The sequence below is a fragment of the Artemia franciscana genome, chromosome 10, assembly GCF_032884065.1.
Source record: "Artemia franciscana chromosome 10, ASM3288406v1, whole genome shotgun sequence".
Classification (NCBI taxonomy): Eukaryota; Metazoa; Arthropoda; class Branchiopoda; order Anostraca; family Artemiidae; genus Artemia; species Artemia franciscana.
In genome coordinates, this window is record NC_088872.1 from 28629339 (window position 1) to 28644211 (window position 14873).

At 35.5% G+C, this 14873-nt stretch overlaps 1 protein-coding gene across 5 annotated transcripts in view; it reads right to left on the reverse strand.

The window, feature by feature from the left end:
* LOC136032025 (ankyrin repeat and BTB/POZ domain-containing protein 2-like) overlaps positions 1 to 14873 on the reverse strand; it is a 195492-nt gene that overhangs the window by 107149 nt on the left and 73470 nt on the right. For 4 of the 5 annotated variants that reach the window (XM_065712108.1, XM_065712106.1, XM_065712107.1 and 1 more), the window contains one exon: positions 704 to 899. In XM_065712108.1, the coding sequence (XP_065568180.1) occupies positions 704 to 899 (196 nt within the window). Of the gene's footprint in view, positions 1 to 703; positions 900 to 9638; positions 9950 to 14873 lie in introns of those variants that run through there. The other variant, XM_065712105.1, reaches the window with a different exon arrangement.

The window sequence follows — 14873 nt, forward strand, 5'->3', positions numbered from 1 at the left end:
CCACCTTCCGAGTTGTTGTCTTTAAGTATTATTTTTTATCTATTTTCGATAGGCCTTTTTTTTTTTTTTTTTTTTTTTTTCTTTTTTTTTTAATGAGGAAGTTCAAATAAAGGTACATAAACATGATCCCACTTATATGGAGGAGGATGCATAACTTTGATATAAGTATACGAAACATGCAGACTATGTAGCATATTTAAGAAATCGTAGAATTCATCTTGATAATATCGGAACGCCCGGATATTATCACCCTCCCCTTTATTGTCTAAATTTAAGAAATCATACGACTCCCCCTTTGTACATACACGCTCCAATATAACAAAAGGATGTACGAAGCAGGATGTGCAAGTTCTGATGTTTTTTTTTCTATTTCTTTACAATTGATACGAAACAAAATGCAAATAAAAATTGATCAAAGGGAGATGGAGAAAGCGTCCCTGGATTTTTTTTTTTTTAATACTTCTTTGACAACATTCCAAAGTACTGCCATTTGTTAGTAGAGACATTGGGATCCGACTTAGTGCAACCTAGTAAGGAATTTGTGTATTCTTATAATAACCTTATGTTGAAATAAAGTATCACGACCATAGGCCTAAAAATTGAGAGTTTGATGATGGTAAATGATGGTAGAAGATCCAAACTTGAAATAGCATAGGAATCAAGCTTAGAAAAAGACACCTTTAGGGCAAAATCCTAAGCTCACCTGTGGATAGTGATCCCTTGGGCTTGTCACTTTTAGATTTGCATTAGAATCACAATATAGATCTCTCGATCCAAGCTTTTGTGGCGGTAGCTTTTCTAGAAACTGGGTTTGACCTGGAGAAGAACTTTGTGGTAATTGATTGAAACTTTTGCTCAGAGGTGAACCATCTCCACTTGCTCTGTACACCTCCCCTGGCCTAAAAACAAAGAAAAAGACGTTGAAGACTAGAAATGTATGGAAAGACGAAAAATAGTTTCGAAAATGAAAAATTAGAAATTATTTTCTGAAACTAAACTATGTTGAGAAACGTCAGGATGCCCGTAAAATTTGTTTTTTCAAGAGAGGATGAACGTTTAAACACTTTATTTCTAATGTGCTAAGGTTTGAAAAAGAAAATATTTTGCCAAGAAAACTTCATATCCCCCCAATCTTTAAACTTTTGTCATTTTATCTTTTTGAGGAAGGGGCACAGATCCTTCACCTGCCCTGTTGAAATCCTTGAAAAAAGTACAAAGGCGGAGCTACTGAAAAAGACCGATGAGGGGCTCAAAACAATTAAATACCAGAAGCCCTGTCAGTGGCCCAACCCAAACGCACATACCGCGTACGGTTTGGTTAATGTATGACTTCATGTATGAGGTCCAGTCAAGAAGACCATCCTCAGATTATTATTTTTTGAGAGGGGGATTCAGCTTTGATTTTTATAAAGGAAAGGTTAGAGGAATTTTTTTTTTGGTTTCGCCAGAAAAGGGTAAAAATTGTCTTGTATACAACAGAACAATATTACAGAACCGCAGAACTCTTGTATATCTTTTTTTCTTATAAGGGGGGGGGGCAGGCACATCCACCTTAGTCATTTAATGCGCATAGTAAAACATTTACTTATTGTCTAGAAAGATGGAATTTTCAAACAAAGAAACACCTTTATTTCGCATGTGGTGAAATATAACTGTTACCACTAATTATACTAATTGTTTGACGGCATCCAATTTGGGAACAAATCTACGGAAGCAAAAACTACCGTCATATCATTTGAAGTTAAAAATTTTAACTAGAGCACAATAAACTAAACCGAATACAGTTTTGAATTAGGATAATTGGTGTTAAAGGTTCTGTTTTTTGGTAAATAAGCTTAAGAGGTTGGAAGGAGAGCCCAATTATTGCGCTATTAACTTAGAAATACAAATAACGACTTCAACAGTTTGAGCGGTTCATCAAACAGTTCGTGATAACGCACTTTAAGTAAAGAGCGACAACTACCAAAAGGAACTAAAACCCCAATAAAGAACCTTATAAACAATGCATGCGTCGAAAAGATGTGTTTTATGTTGATTACGAAGATATAAAGCTCATGGAGTTTAAAGTAGCTAATGGTAAGTTATAGCATCACCAATTTTATAGCTTTAGAAAAAGGGAATAGCTGCCACACAAAGAGGGAAAATCTTCACAATTTTTTTGCATCATATTCAACATATATAATAGCCTTGAAGCAGAAGTTTCAGGCACCCACTACGAAATTTTGCATCTTTCCCGAGAAGAATAGTTGATCACAGACTTTTTTTTTCTAGAGGTGATCTTATCAAGCCAGTGGCCGTCGTATATGAACAAGGACTCATTCAAACGAAAATTGTGTTCTAGTGCCTCTTTTAAGTAACAAAAGAGACTGCACCACATCAGAGTAGATATTTCAGTCACTTTGTGGTCCAAAACAAAGATTTTGGATCTGGATCTTTTTTATAGGGAGGGGGAATGCCTGATGCTTTAAAAAAAATAAATTTATATACATATTCTCTAAGTTTCAGTGAAAGGCCCTTCAGATAAAATGGATGGAGGGAAAAAATTACCATCCCCTTATTCGTTTCATTCTGAGGAATGAATTCTGACGCAATCTGCAATATCGGTGTTTTGGGGTGATCACTAACCATTTATTACAAAAATATTTTCGAGTGTAGCATAAAAGATTATATTCGTATGCTCACCTTCACAGACAAAATGACAGATAGGGGAAGTAGCCTCTAAAACAAGATTTTTCCGAATGACCATCTTGAAAAACGTGGAAATTTCGACCATAAAATTCATTCTTTGCATTCAGAGTATCCATTTTGGGAAACATTTTAAGGGCTGTAGTTCTTCGGGGATAATTATCTTTATCAAACTATTGTTGAAAATTTTACTTAAATTTTAAAAGCAGGTCTGAGAGAAGCTGCAATCCCCCTCCACATTTAAGAGAGCACTAGATTGTTCACATTTTCCATAGAAGAATGGTCATAGATAGTGTTCGCGTTTTTCGAGGGTAGATCCTATCCAACTAGTGGTCCTACATTACCAGGACAAGGGTCATTCGAAAAAAAATGTTGTGGGAAGGGAAATCTATTTTTTAAAAAGGGGGCCAATTCTGTTGTTTTTCGATTTTTTGTCTTCAAGGAAAAACACCAAAAATTTGTTTTTCAAAATTCAGGAGAAAATTATCAATCCCCCTCAATTGACGTGCATGGAGAGATGCTTTGAGAAAATATAGTAAAACCAAATGGGCTGATTTCACTATCCTCAAAAAGGAATTTCTTCCTGTGTTGTAGATTTTTCATTGGTTTAGTTTGATCGGTTAGGCGTCGACTAGAAAATCAGTTAAAACCAATTTGATGTAAAACAATGGTTTCATGGCGGAAGCAAGGGGACAGAAAACATAGGCCATAACCTACAGAAACTTACAAATACATTAATCTAGATTTGAAAAAGAAAACAGTGTAAAAAATAACAGTGCAGATTTTCTTTTTAATGAAGTCCCCATCCAGCTCTTACAATTTTCCTACTATCTTTTGGAATTTTCAGTAGTTTAATTTGAAGAGTCGACGATCCCAGATCCAGCCCTTAGGCCGATGATTCGACGACATCCAACTTTTCTGACCTTTAACCTTTTTCTATGCGTCTGCATCACCGGACCAATCCCAAATTATAAAGGTAGTCGTAAAAGCTGACTCCTTAAAATCGTTGAATAAATCAGCAGAAAGTAATTATTCAGTAATTACTGGAACGATTAACTCTGATCTCTACAGACCAAAAATCAAGAAAATGACACACGCAAAGAAGGCATTCAGCTAGAATGACTGGAGGGTCAAACCTATAACTAGTAATTTCTACATTTCTTAAAATGTTCGGTTACAGATTATTAAAACATGCAGTCTAATGGTGAATGATTATTCCTAGTATTTCCATTAGCTAATTTTCATGCTTGATACATGATTGGTGGTTGTTAACGTTCTTATCTCTAATAAAAGAGTAAGACTAAATGAAAGTCTAAAAAAATTATGCTCTTTAGGTTAATAACCATAACTTAAGAAAATCGGTTTTTGTTGGCAAGTATGAAAATCGATAATTCTCTTGGTAGAAAAAAAGAAGAAGAAATTAAATTCTTCATTGAGGCTAAATAATGAAAATTCCTCTTTTATGTGCAAAACCAGTAAAAAATCGTCTAGCACAGGGGGGGGGGGCTTTTTGGTAGCTCTTTGAGAATTTTTTTAAAGTGAAGTTTTTTAGCAGTCTGTTTCTCCCAGAAGGAAACGCTTATTTCATGCCTCCAAAAGGAAAAACATGCGTGAAATCTTTGGCACCGTTCAGCCGTAGGAATAAGGTTAAGTCCCTCCTTTTTTTGCTGGTTGTCAATGACAAAAATCAATTGCAGTCTATTGTAATAAGTCGTAGTCCTATTGATGCGGGATACGTAAAAACTGAGGTCTGGCGCATTCATACCCCCAGGGATTCCCCAACTCCGGCCCTGAAACATTTTTCATTTAAAATTATCCCCGTATTTTAAATTGAGCAGCCAAAGGGAAATCTAGACAAATAAAAGGAATGAAGAAAGGAAAAGGTTCTGGAATATTCTACCTATTTTCCAAAATACCTGTAGAATACATGGTGTAGAATCAAACAGTCCGTGGTAACGAACTGAAAGTAAGGAGTGACTCGGACCAATAGTAACCAGAACTGTAAATAAAGCAATTTTGATAATAAATAAATAAATAAAAAGAATTGCCTTTTTACACTGATTCCAAATATGGAAATTTCGTTAAGTTTAGTATCAAACATCAAGCACTATGAGCCTGAGAAAATTTGCCTGATTTTCGAAAATGGGGAAAACACTCCTAAAAAGGCAGTTATCTTAACGAAAATCGCATCATTGGATTCAGCATATTAGAGAACCCTATAGTGGTGTTTTCAAGGTCTTAACTACAAAAAAGTGGAATTTTGTTTTCCTGAAGGAAGATCATGGATGCATGTTTATCTTTTTTTTTTTTTTTTTTTTTTTTTTTTTTTGGTTTCCCAGGGGAAATCGTATTGAAATGGTGGTCCTAGAAGTTCAGGATAACATTCAAAAGGAAATTGAAATTCTAGAGCTCTTTTAGAGTGACCAAAAGATTCCGCCACGGAAAGTGGCGTCTTTTGCCATTTTGTGGTATCAAACTGCGATTTTGCTCCATGGAGGACCAAGTTGCTACCGATTAGAAATTCTGATATAGCCAATCCCTTTTAAATCATCCAAAAATCCTTGTCTTTTATATTTACTACCTAAAAATAGCTCATTTTGGTTGTTTCTCATGAGGACATAGCTTTCAATTGGAAGACTTAAACCTACTTTATAAGGGGGAAATTGGGCAAAAGTACTTGAGGCATCAGCTACACCAAGTTAAAAACCTGTTTGTACTTAGAGTTTTATGCTACTTTTTTAGTATTATTTCACTGTATCATAAAAACAACTTTTCAGAGTACAATATTTACTTTTTAATTTAATCACCATTCTCATGTTTTACACAGGTTTCACACTATCCGGGTTGGTCTAGGTTTTATATTTTAGGTAGCAGTCAGCTGTTGAGCTATGATAACCTTTGGCAATGATGGTTTTATAGCTTTTGCCAGTTGGTGCAACTATTATTGAGCATGACAGAAACAAAAGAAAGGGGTTAGATGCTTGCCACCGGCACATATTACTCATTCCCGAGGTGAGTTAGAGACTACGAAAAATTCTTTTGCAGAGCCAAATTCCATTCATTAGAAAGGGAACAAACAATAAAATTGAATTAAAATTGGGGTATACCCTTTCAAAAGTTTCGAAGGCCACAGAAAGAATTGCTGGTCCTAGGTCTCTTTTGCGGCGAAGCAGACCAGATATTACTGCAGCACTTGACAGTGCTCCCGAACAATGTCGCTGTCTTTATGTTTGTAATGATCGTGCATTATCTTTAGGATATTGTATATACAGTAACTGAAACTAAAACGTAATTTCTGTGGAAATCCTGCTCCATAGTAGGAATAGTTATAACACCAACATCCACCACTAATGTACAGCCGTATTTCAAAGATGTATGTGCTTTAAAAACTGCTGATTTAAGGTCAATCCAAATTGAATGTGGCAACACTGAAGCCAATACATACACAAACTCAATGAAAGGAAGTCTCATATTACATCTGTTTTTCCCGTGGTCAGCTTTCATGTGATTTTCATTACCATAGATATTACAATAATTACTAAAAGCATTCAGAAAACAATTTTTCAATTCGCGAAAAAACCTTGAATTTTTTTTCCGACAACTTGCATTGTTGAAAGGTTTCCTTAATGGCTATTTTCCTGTGAGATATTAAAATTACATATTCTGGCATACTTTGAGCAGCCATCTTTGACTAATATGGAACACATTATTAACAGAAACAATAAAGGCAAAGAAGACATGAATAAATACTACAGTCATTATTATCTTTGAACAAGGAAGTATTACTGACATTTTTTTTTCTTGCTTTTTGGGCAGCCCAGAAATTATTTCTTAGCACTCACGTTAAAGGGTAGATTTTAGCAGAAACTAGCCCAACCAAATAGGTCTATTTTGACTTCACACGCTATATAAGTTCTGTCTTTCGTTTTTGGCAAAAATAAGTAGAAGCGATTTAAATGACAAACAAAACATAATATAAAAAGCTTTTCAAAAAAAGGAGAAAATATAAAAAGCTTTTCAAAAAAAGGAGAATCCAATTGGATCTTCATCATCATTTTGCTCTAATTTTATTTTATCATGTGAAATAAATAGAAAAACAGAAGAAAATAGAAGAAGGGGCTCAGCTAATCTTTTAAATGCTTGACTGTAATTGGCGCATAGACCTGTTTAATGACGGGTTGTGATTTTTCCATGGAAAAAGGGTTTCTGTTTAAAGAATTGATAAGACATTCATATTCAAAGCAGATGAAACCAAGGCCGTATCCAGGGGATAGTTTAAGGGGTTTGACCCCCCACCTAAGTGTTTCTCCGACTCATAAATACCTTACAAATGCATATAAACACATTTTTTATTATTTTTTAAGATTTTCATACCCTCCCCCCCCCTCTGAACAATAATCCTCAATATGGCCACTGATATAACTAACTCTTTGGACATCTCAGCGTAAAGAACTTGATTGATCCAAAACTTCATACGCTAGTAAAGAAATTATATAAAAATAAAAGGTTATTTTGGAAATCACATAAAAATTTTTTAGAGGTGGATGTTAGAGGGTTTTTGTAAAGCCACTTTAAGTAAATGCATACTAGAATAGGCTTCGACATTCTCCAGACTTACGAATATATGCAAAACACTACAGGAAAGAAGTTAAACATTATTTTCACAAGATGACTCGTACTGTGAAATTGACAGTGAAAACTCAGCAACGTATATCTTTTGTGTGTGTGTTTTTTTTATTATTATTTTTTTTTCAATTGCTTCTATTATAGAGGTGATTGATTTGGCAACCAAAACACAAAACATCAGATACAAATCCCTTCCAGAAAGCTTTGTTCTGGAAAGGTTAGCCCTTTTAAATGGATCCCAAAGGATTTTTGTTTGCCAATTCACTTTTAGAAGAGCATCTACTTAAACTATTCAATCCGACCTTTTAAGCTTTTTCTTTCTTTTTTACCCTATTTAGAAACCAAACTAAAAAAAAAACTGAATGTGAAAAGTAGATAGGCTACTAGGTTTCCCCACAAAATTCCCTAATTCTCGAGGCCTGCAAAAAAAATAATAATCAGGAAAACGACTATTTCTAATTTGATCTGGTCCGGTCCCTGATACACCTGCCAAATTTCATCGTCCTAGCTTACCTGATACTAAGCGCCTAAAGTGCCTAAAGTAGCAAAACCGGGACCGACAGAATTTGCGATTGCTATATGTCACTTGGTTAATACCAAGTGCCATAAAAAAACACACTCGTGACCATACTCCTCAGAAACAATACGAAATCTCAAAATTTTGCTGATAGGGACTTGGGATGACAATAGATGTGGTATAAACCTCTACCACTGTGTTGTCCATTCAAATGGAGAATTACACCATGATTGCTCGCCCTTCTGGAGTGCTTCTCCCTTTTCAAAAATCAGGTAACTTTTCTCAGGTTCGTTACTTGGGTGAGTGACTTTAAACTCAGCGATTTTTTGTCGTTGAAATCACGCTAGATAAAACTAATTGAAACTATGTTTTCTAGAAAAAATATTCTTTTGGCGCGTCCACACTACACCGTATAACATTTCACACTAGCATAACCGAAGACTTTACAATTCGTTATGTAATGGCACAATTCAAATTTTGTTCGTAACGTAAGCAGTGCCAAGTAGACTCGACCTCTAAAAACAAATTTATGATACAAAAGATTATGGCACGCTATGGAAATATCAACATAAAAAAAATGAAATCTCTAGGTGATCAAATAATAAATTTTGAAAACAAATTAGTAAACTTTTCGAAAACCTTTCACGCCATTGTTTCATCAAACATAATCCCCATCAGAGCTTGAATCTCCAGCACTCCATTCCCCGCTTTGAATTTTTGAATTATTTGATTATGGTGATTATGATGATCTGACATGATGTCCCTGATGGTTTTATCGATTTTTCTGTTAGTTTAGTGTGAAGGAATTTGTTTAAGTTTCAAGGGTAATACATAACTGGGTACTTGTCGCTTATTGGATACACACCCAAAAAGTGATGTCAAGTTAATCCTAGTGAAAAATAACAAAACATGATGATAAAATAATACTTTAGGAACAAAGTTAGGGAGCCTAACCCAACCTTATGTAGCCTAACCCCCACTCCACCCCCTAATGTACAAATATATATCCCAAATTATACAAGTCCAGTGCATTATGTCTAAGTCCAATACATTGTATCATCAACTATGAAACCGGTTTTCTAAGATTTAACCTTAGCGTAATTCTTGAATGTGTTTCTAATAATCGACAAGCACCCATAACTTACTCTAAACACTTAGTACAGAAAATTGCCTAAGTAATGTGAAAACCACTTTGCACTTTTCACAACACGTTCAATTTTCCATATAGTTCACCTGCTTCTGCGTTTTGGGAATTCACCCCTCCCCTTTACCCCCAGAAATAAATCCCCCATATGTGCCTGATATGGAGTAAAACAAAGTCAATTTTCCCTCTTTAAACTGGGCCAAGTCCCAAGTCAATCACCAAGCCTTATTGTTTAGGTCTCGTATCCACGAAGCCCCACGGAAATATTTTTTAAATTTCCATTTATTTAAGAATCTATTGGGGGACCCGAGATTAATTCTCCCAATCAAACAATTAAAAAGCGTAATATCTTATAATATCTAATTCACAAAATTCACATAAGCAGGGACGTATGCAGAGGAGAGGGACCTCAAGATCCAGGCATCACTGAAAACCTAAGTTTCTTGAAATTCTGGACACTCCTCATTCAAATTATTTGGTAATATTTGTTTTTATTATTGCGCACACCCCCAAAAAAAACTCCGTGCGTACCTGCACACAAGGTAAATCAAACTCTGAAAAAAGTTCATTAACCTGAATACTTGATATCAGTATATTGGAACTTAGGAGATGAAAAATAATTGTGAGCATCAAGGAAAAAGGGTATATAAAAAAATAAATAAATACCAATCGGTTGCTTCATCTTCACTCCCAAGATCAAAAGCATTTTGCAGTTTATATCGAAAGACATTTTCAATCTCTTCTAGCAAAGATACTTCTTGTGATTTAGAAACTAATTTATGGGTCATTCCGATAATCACTGGCCTCGGCATGCCTTCTCTAACAAAACTAAAACACTTTCAATATCTACAGCCGTAATATGGCAGAATTGATGAGTAAATATCACTTTTACTGCAGAAAATCCCTCTGATGTGGAAGCACCATACGATCCGGAAACAAAGACGTTTCGAGCAGAATGTTTTATAATAATAATTTATAATAATAATTTATAATAATCGTTCTATTACAAAATTGTCACCTATATTAAGTCTGGAATTCCGGATGACGACTTTGCCTATCGAAATAGTATTGAACCGCTACTTAAAATAAATGCTTTTTATATTGTTTTCTACGCCTCGGTTGTTATTTGCAGTGGCACAATCAAATTGAATGACACAATTAAGGGCTCACATGCCAGATTTGGAGATTTCTTTGCTGTAACCCCTAAATTATTCCCCATTCTGTAACTGTAAAAGTGAACACACACTAACTGTCAACCATAATGGTTCTGCTATTAATCCTAATATTTTTCAGCTTTTTCTTCTAAAAGAGGTGCGACTGAAGGGGCTTAGCAAAAAAAATTTGTTCACAAAAGAGTAATAAAACTTCAGGAATGTTTGTTCAATGTGCAAATTTGGCACATACGAGCGCTCCAAGCTTGAATTCTCAGTCACTTTTTTGTTCTGAAATTGCTTGTCAAACCCTTGTTTATATTTTAGCACACAAATAAATTCACTCTTAGGCACTTTTTAGGGGTTAGCAAAAATCAGATATGTGCGACAAGTAGGCTATCATTATAGCCAAAATTAGTTATTTTAGTTTAAATAGCAATACGAAACAGGGTTCATGGCAGTGAAATTTAAGGCACAATCCAAGAACAGTTATCCGCTACTTGTAACTTTAATCCTGTTCTTCACCATGGTTTCTAGAGTCCACACTCTAGTAATATATTAAATTTCATCAAACATCGCGCCTTGAGCTCACATTTGCAACTAGCAAAGCGATATGAAATTAGACATAATCATAAACTGAAGAGACTCGCGGCAACCCTGCCGAAGGCGATGTCAAAATTAAGATGAAGAAGTTTGATGGAAAAGTGACGAGTTGGAGTGGGTGCAGCTCTTGTCTGGAAACCGTTGCGTTGATGACAAATGAGCTAAAAGATCACTAATTATAAACAGAGACGTATTTTTCTCTTTTTCTTTTCAAGGATGAGACAAGTGACTATGTTGTTGCAGAAAAACTTCTAATTTAATGGTTTATGTAGTATGATTACTTATAAAACACACATCAGTTAACTTTGTACTATTGTGCAATTAAATAAAAAAACAAGTTGTTTTAAATGAAAGTAAGGAGCGACATTAAAACTTACAACGAACAGAAATTACTCCGTATATGAAAGGGGCTTTTCCTCCTCGACACCCCGCTCCTTGCGCTAAAGTTTGATTCTTTCTCGCAACTCTACTTTTTAAAACAATAAAAAACTTTAGCGTAAGGAGCGGGGTGTCGAGGAGGGAAAGCCCCTTTCATATACGGAGTAATTTCTGTTCGTTTTAAGTTTTAATGTCGCTCCTTAATTTCATTTAAAAAAACTTGTTTTTTCATTTAATTTCTGAAAGTTTTTGAATTAATGCATGTCTGATTTTGGCTCTCCGTACATAAATTATAAAAATGAAATTTGCATATTAATTCTTTTTTTGGCTAAATGGCTTTCTCTTAGTTTTGATCAGACGATTTTGAGAAATAAGGGGTGGGGAAGGAGGTCTAATTGCCCTCCAATTTTTCGGTTGCTTAAATAGGCAACTAGATCTTTTATTTTTAACGAACGTTTTTATTAGTAAAAAAAATACGTAACTTAAGAATTAACTTAAGAATTTTTTGATTATATATATGAGGGGGTTGGTCCCCTCGTTAATACCTCGCTCTTCACACTAAATCTTGGTTTATCCCAATTCTTTAATTATGACCCCTGAATCAGAAAGGCCGTAGAATAAATAGTTGAAATTATTTAAAAAAATTTTAGCATAAAGAGCGAAGTATTTATCTCCTCCTAAATACCTCGCTCTTTATGCTAGAGTATTTTTAGAACCCCTCATATGCGTAATAATCTCTGTTCGTTTTAAGTTTTAATGCTTCTCCTTACTTTCAATTGAAAACACTTTTTCATGTTTACATTTTCATTGTTTTTTTTTATAGTAATGCTAGAAAGTCCTGCGCCCTTTTCATTGAATTTCTCTTCCCCCATGAAATATTCCTCCAAGGAAAGATCCTCCCATATAGCCCCCTCCCCTGAACCTCACAACCAAACCAAAAAAATCCCCCTGATAACGTCGGTACACTTCCCAATAACCATTACTGTATGTAAACATTGGTCAAAGTTTGTAACTTGCAGCCCCTCCCCCAGGGACTGTGGGGGGTAAGTCATCCCCAAAGACATAGTTATTATGGTTTTCGACTCTACGGAACAAAATGGCTATCTCAAAATTTTGATCCGTTGACTTTGGGAAAATAATTAGCGTGGGAGGGGGCCTAGGTGCCCTCCAATTTTTTTGGTCACTTAAAAAGGGCACTAGAACTTTTCATTTCCGTTAGAATGAGCCCTCTTGCAACATTCTAGGACAACTGGGTCGATACGATCACCCCTGGGGAAAAAAAACAAAAAAACAAAAAAACAAAAAAACAAATAAACACGCATCCGTGATCTCCCTTCTGGCAAAAAATGCAAAATTCCACATTTTTGTAGATAGGAGCTCGAAACTTCTACAATAGGGTTCTCTGATACGCTGAATCTGATGGCGTGATTTTCGTTAAGATTCTATGACTTTTAGGGGGCGTTTCCCCCTATTTTCTAAAATAACGCAAATTTTCTCAGGCTCGTAACTTTTGATGGGTAAGACTAAACTTGATGAAACTTATATATTTAAAACCAGCATTGAAATGCGATTCTTTTGATATAGCTATTGGTATCAAAATTCCATTTTTTAGAGTTTTGGTTACTATTGAGCCGGGTCGCTCCTTACTACAGTTCGTTACCACGAACTGTTTGATGTAATTGTAAGTAGAGGATTTAGTTTGAAATCTAGAAGATTAGTGCTTTGCATTCTATATTCCAAAAGGGCTGAAAAAAGAACTTCAACGCACGAAATATTCGATGCGAAGTCATCTCGATTCAATAGCTTTAGAGCTATGATACCCATATCAGTGATTCTTTGACCCGTATGCTAAGAACAGGGTATACAGAAATGCATTGAAGATTTTCCTTAAAAAAAAAATCCAATGCAAGGTTTTAGCTGTCCATGTACAACACTAAGCCCTTTATAGCAGTGTTTCCACTTCCCTTTTCTCGAGATACAGTCATAAAATCCCTAAAAATCCTTTTATACTCGGAAAAGAATCCTCAAAAGACCCTTCCTCGCCGTACATTTTTAAAGAGCAATTATACTATGCGCGAAACTGTGCAGCTTTTCGTGCGGAGGTTATCCGAGGTTTCCTCATACAAAAAGAGTTAAAATTTGCAATTTGCAAAGTGTGTAGTTTATGTAATCATTTAAAACAAACATCGCCATTTTCAAAACCTTCACTGTGTTTTCTGTGACTGAGAACATTATAATGTTTCCTCAATAATGAATCTTGCTGAAATACGCTGCTTTTTCTGTGTTCGCTAAATACCAAACTTTTCCCGTACTGAAATAGCATCTTTATTTCTTCTTCCACAAGCAAAGTAGCCAATTCACACAGGACTCTGCATAATCGCAATCGGGGTTAGATTCCGGGCACTTCCTCTCGAATACTGTCGTGGTTGGACCCGTATAAATGGAAAATATTTACTAAGTCGTAGTGATAGCCACGACTCCGAATATGCTAAAGCCCCGTTTGAATTACCACTGATAAAAAAAAAATAAACATAAAAGTTAAAGTTTAGATCAGTCGTCGGAAAGCGCCGACTAATCAGCTCTTTGAAAAAAAAATCCCCGAAGCAGGATACTTAAATGGGCAACATTCGCCTTTAATCTTTCATGTTGAATATGGATGCCATTATGTGAACTGGAAGTTAGGGCTAGTGGCCATCCATAAGGTCTTAGATTCAGTCGTAGTAGCACTTGGTTCCCGTCTTCTCCACTCAAAGTGAGCGTTTCCTTTTAACGAAACTTGTGTGAATGAGTTTTCAACAAATCCTTTTCACAGTAGTGATTGCTCCTAAGCCCCGTGTGCCCGTGTAACTGACCACTTCTGGAGAGGACCAATAGATCAAGACATCATATTTGCTTGCGCCAAAGAAATACAGCGGTCCGAAAGCGCAAAATAGTGACGGCCCGAAAAATGTTTATCCATTAGTCCGCTAATAAATTAGCTGCTCAGCATTTAACTAGGTAGATATTTTATTTATCATAAGAGCAGTCAAATATCCAGGTGGGAGGATTATATTGAAAGTTCTTTTAAAATAATCATCGGGCACAATCCCGATTATACAGTTGGGTGTTCCGAATTTTGTTACTCATTAGGATACCTGGTGTATTAAATAATGTATTTCCTTCCCGATTTCAGTTCGAATGCATTCAGATTTACGATACGCTGCACGTAGATTTTGAATATAGACCGGAGGTGCATACAATGAAAAAATCCTTTCTTCGAGCCTCAGCAATTCCGTGTTACCTCAATTCCAAATACAAATAATCTCTGGACTTGTCAATGATCCCTGGAAAATCTTACGTCTCGTTTTTCAACTGCCCCCACCCCTAGATTTCATTGTCACCTAAATTTTTGGAAAAAACCTTTTTTGGTAATAAAACTGAAAAAAATACACCCCTTTGCCACCCACCCTAGATTTTAAAAATACCTTCTTTGTATCTTCATTAAAAAAACAAGAGCTAAGAACTCATATGGCACTTGTGACGAGGTCGGAAGAGCCAAGAGCCAAGAGCTCATATTTTATGAGATCTAGCAAAATTCTAAGAGTCAATAGATTGCTTTAAAAGGAAAATCAGAGGCTTAATGCCGGTCGGGATTTAAAATAAGAGCTCTGAGTCACGAGGTCCTTCTAAATATCAAAATTCATTAAGATCCGATCACCCACTCGTAAGTTAAAAATACCTCACTTTTTCTAATTTTTCCTCTCCCTTCAACCCCCCAGATGGTCGAATC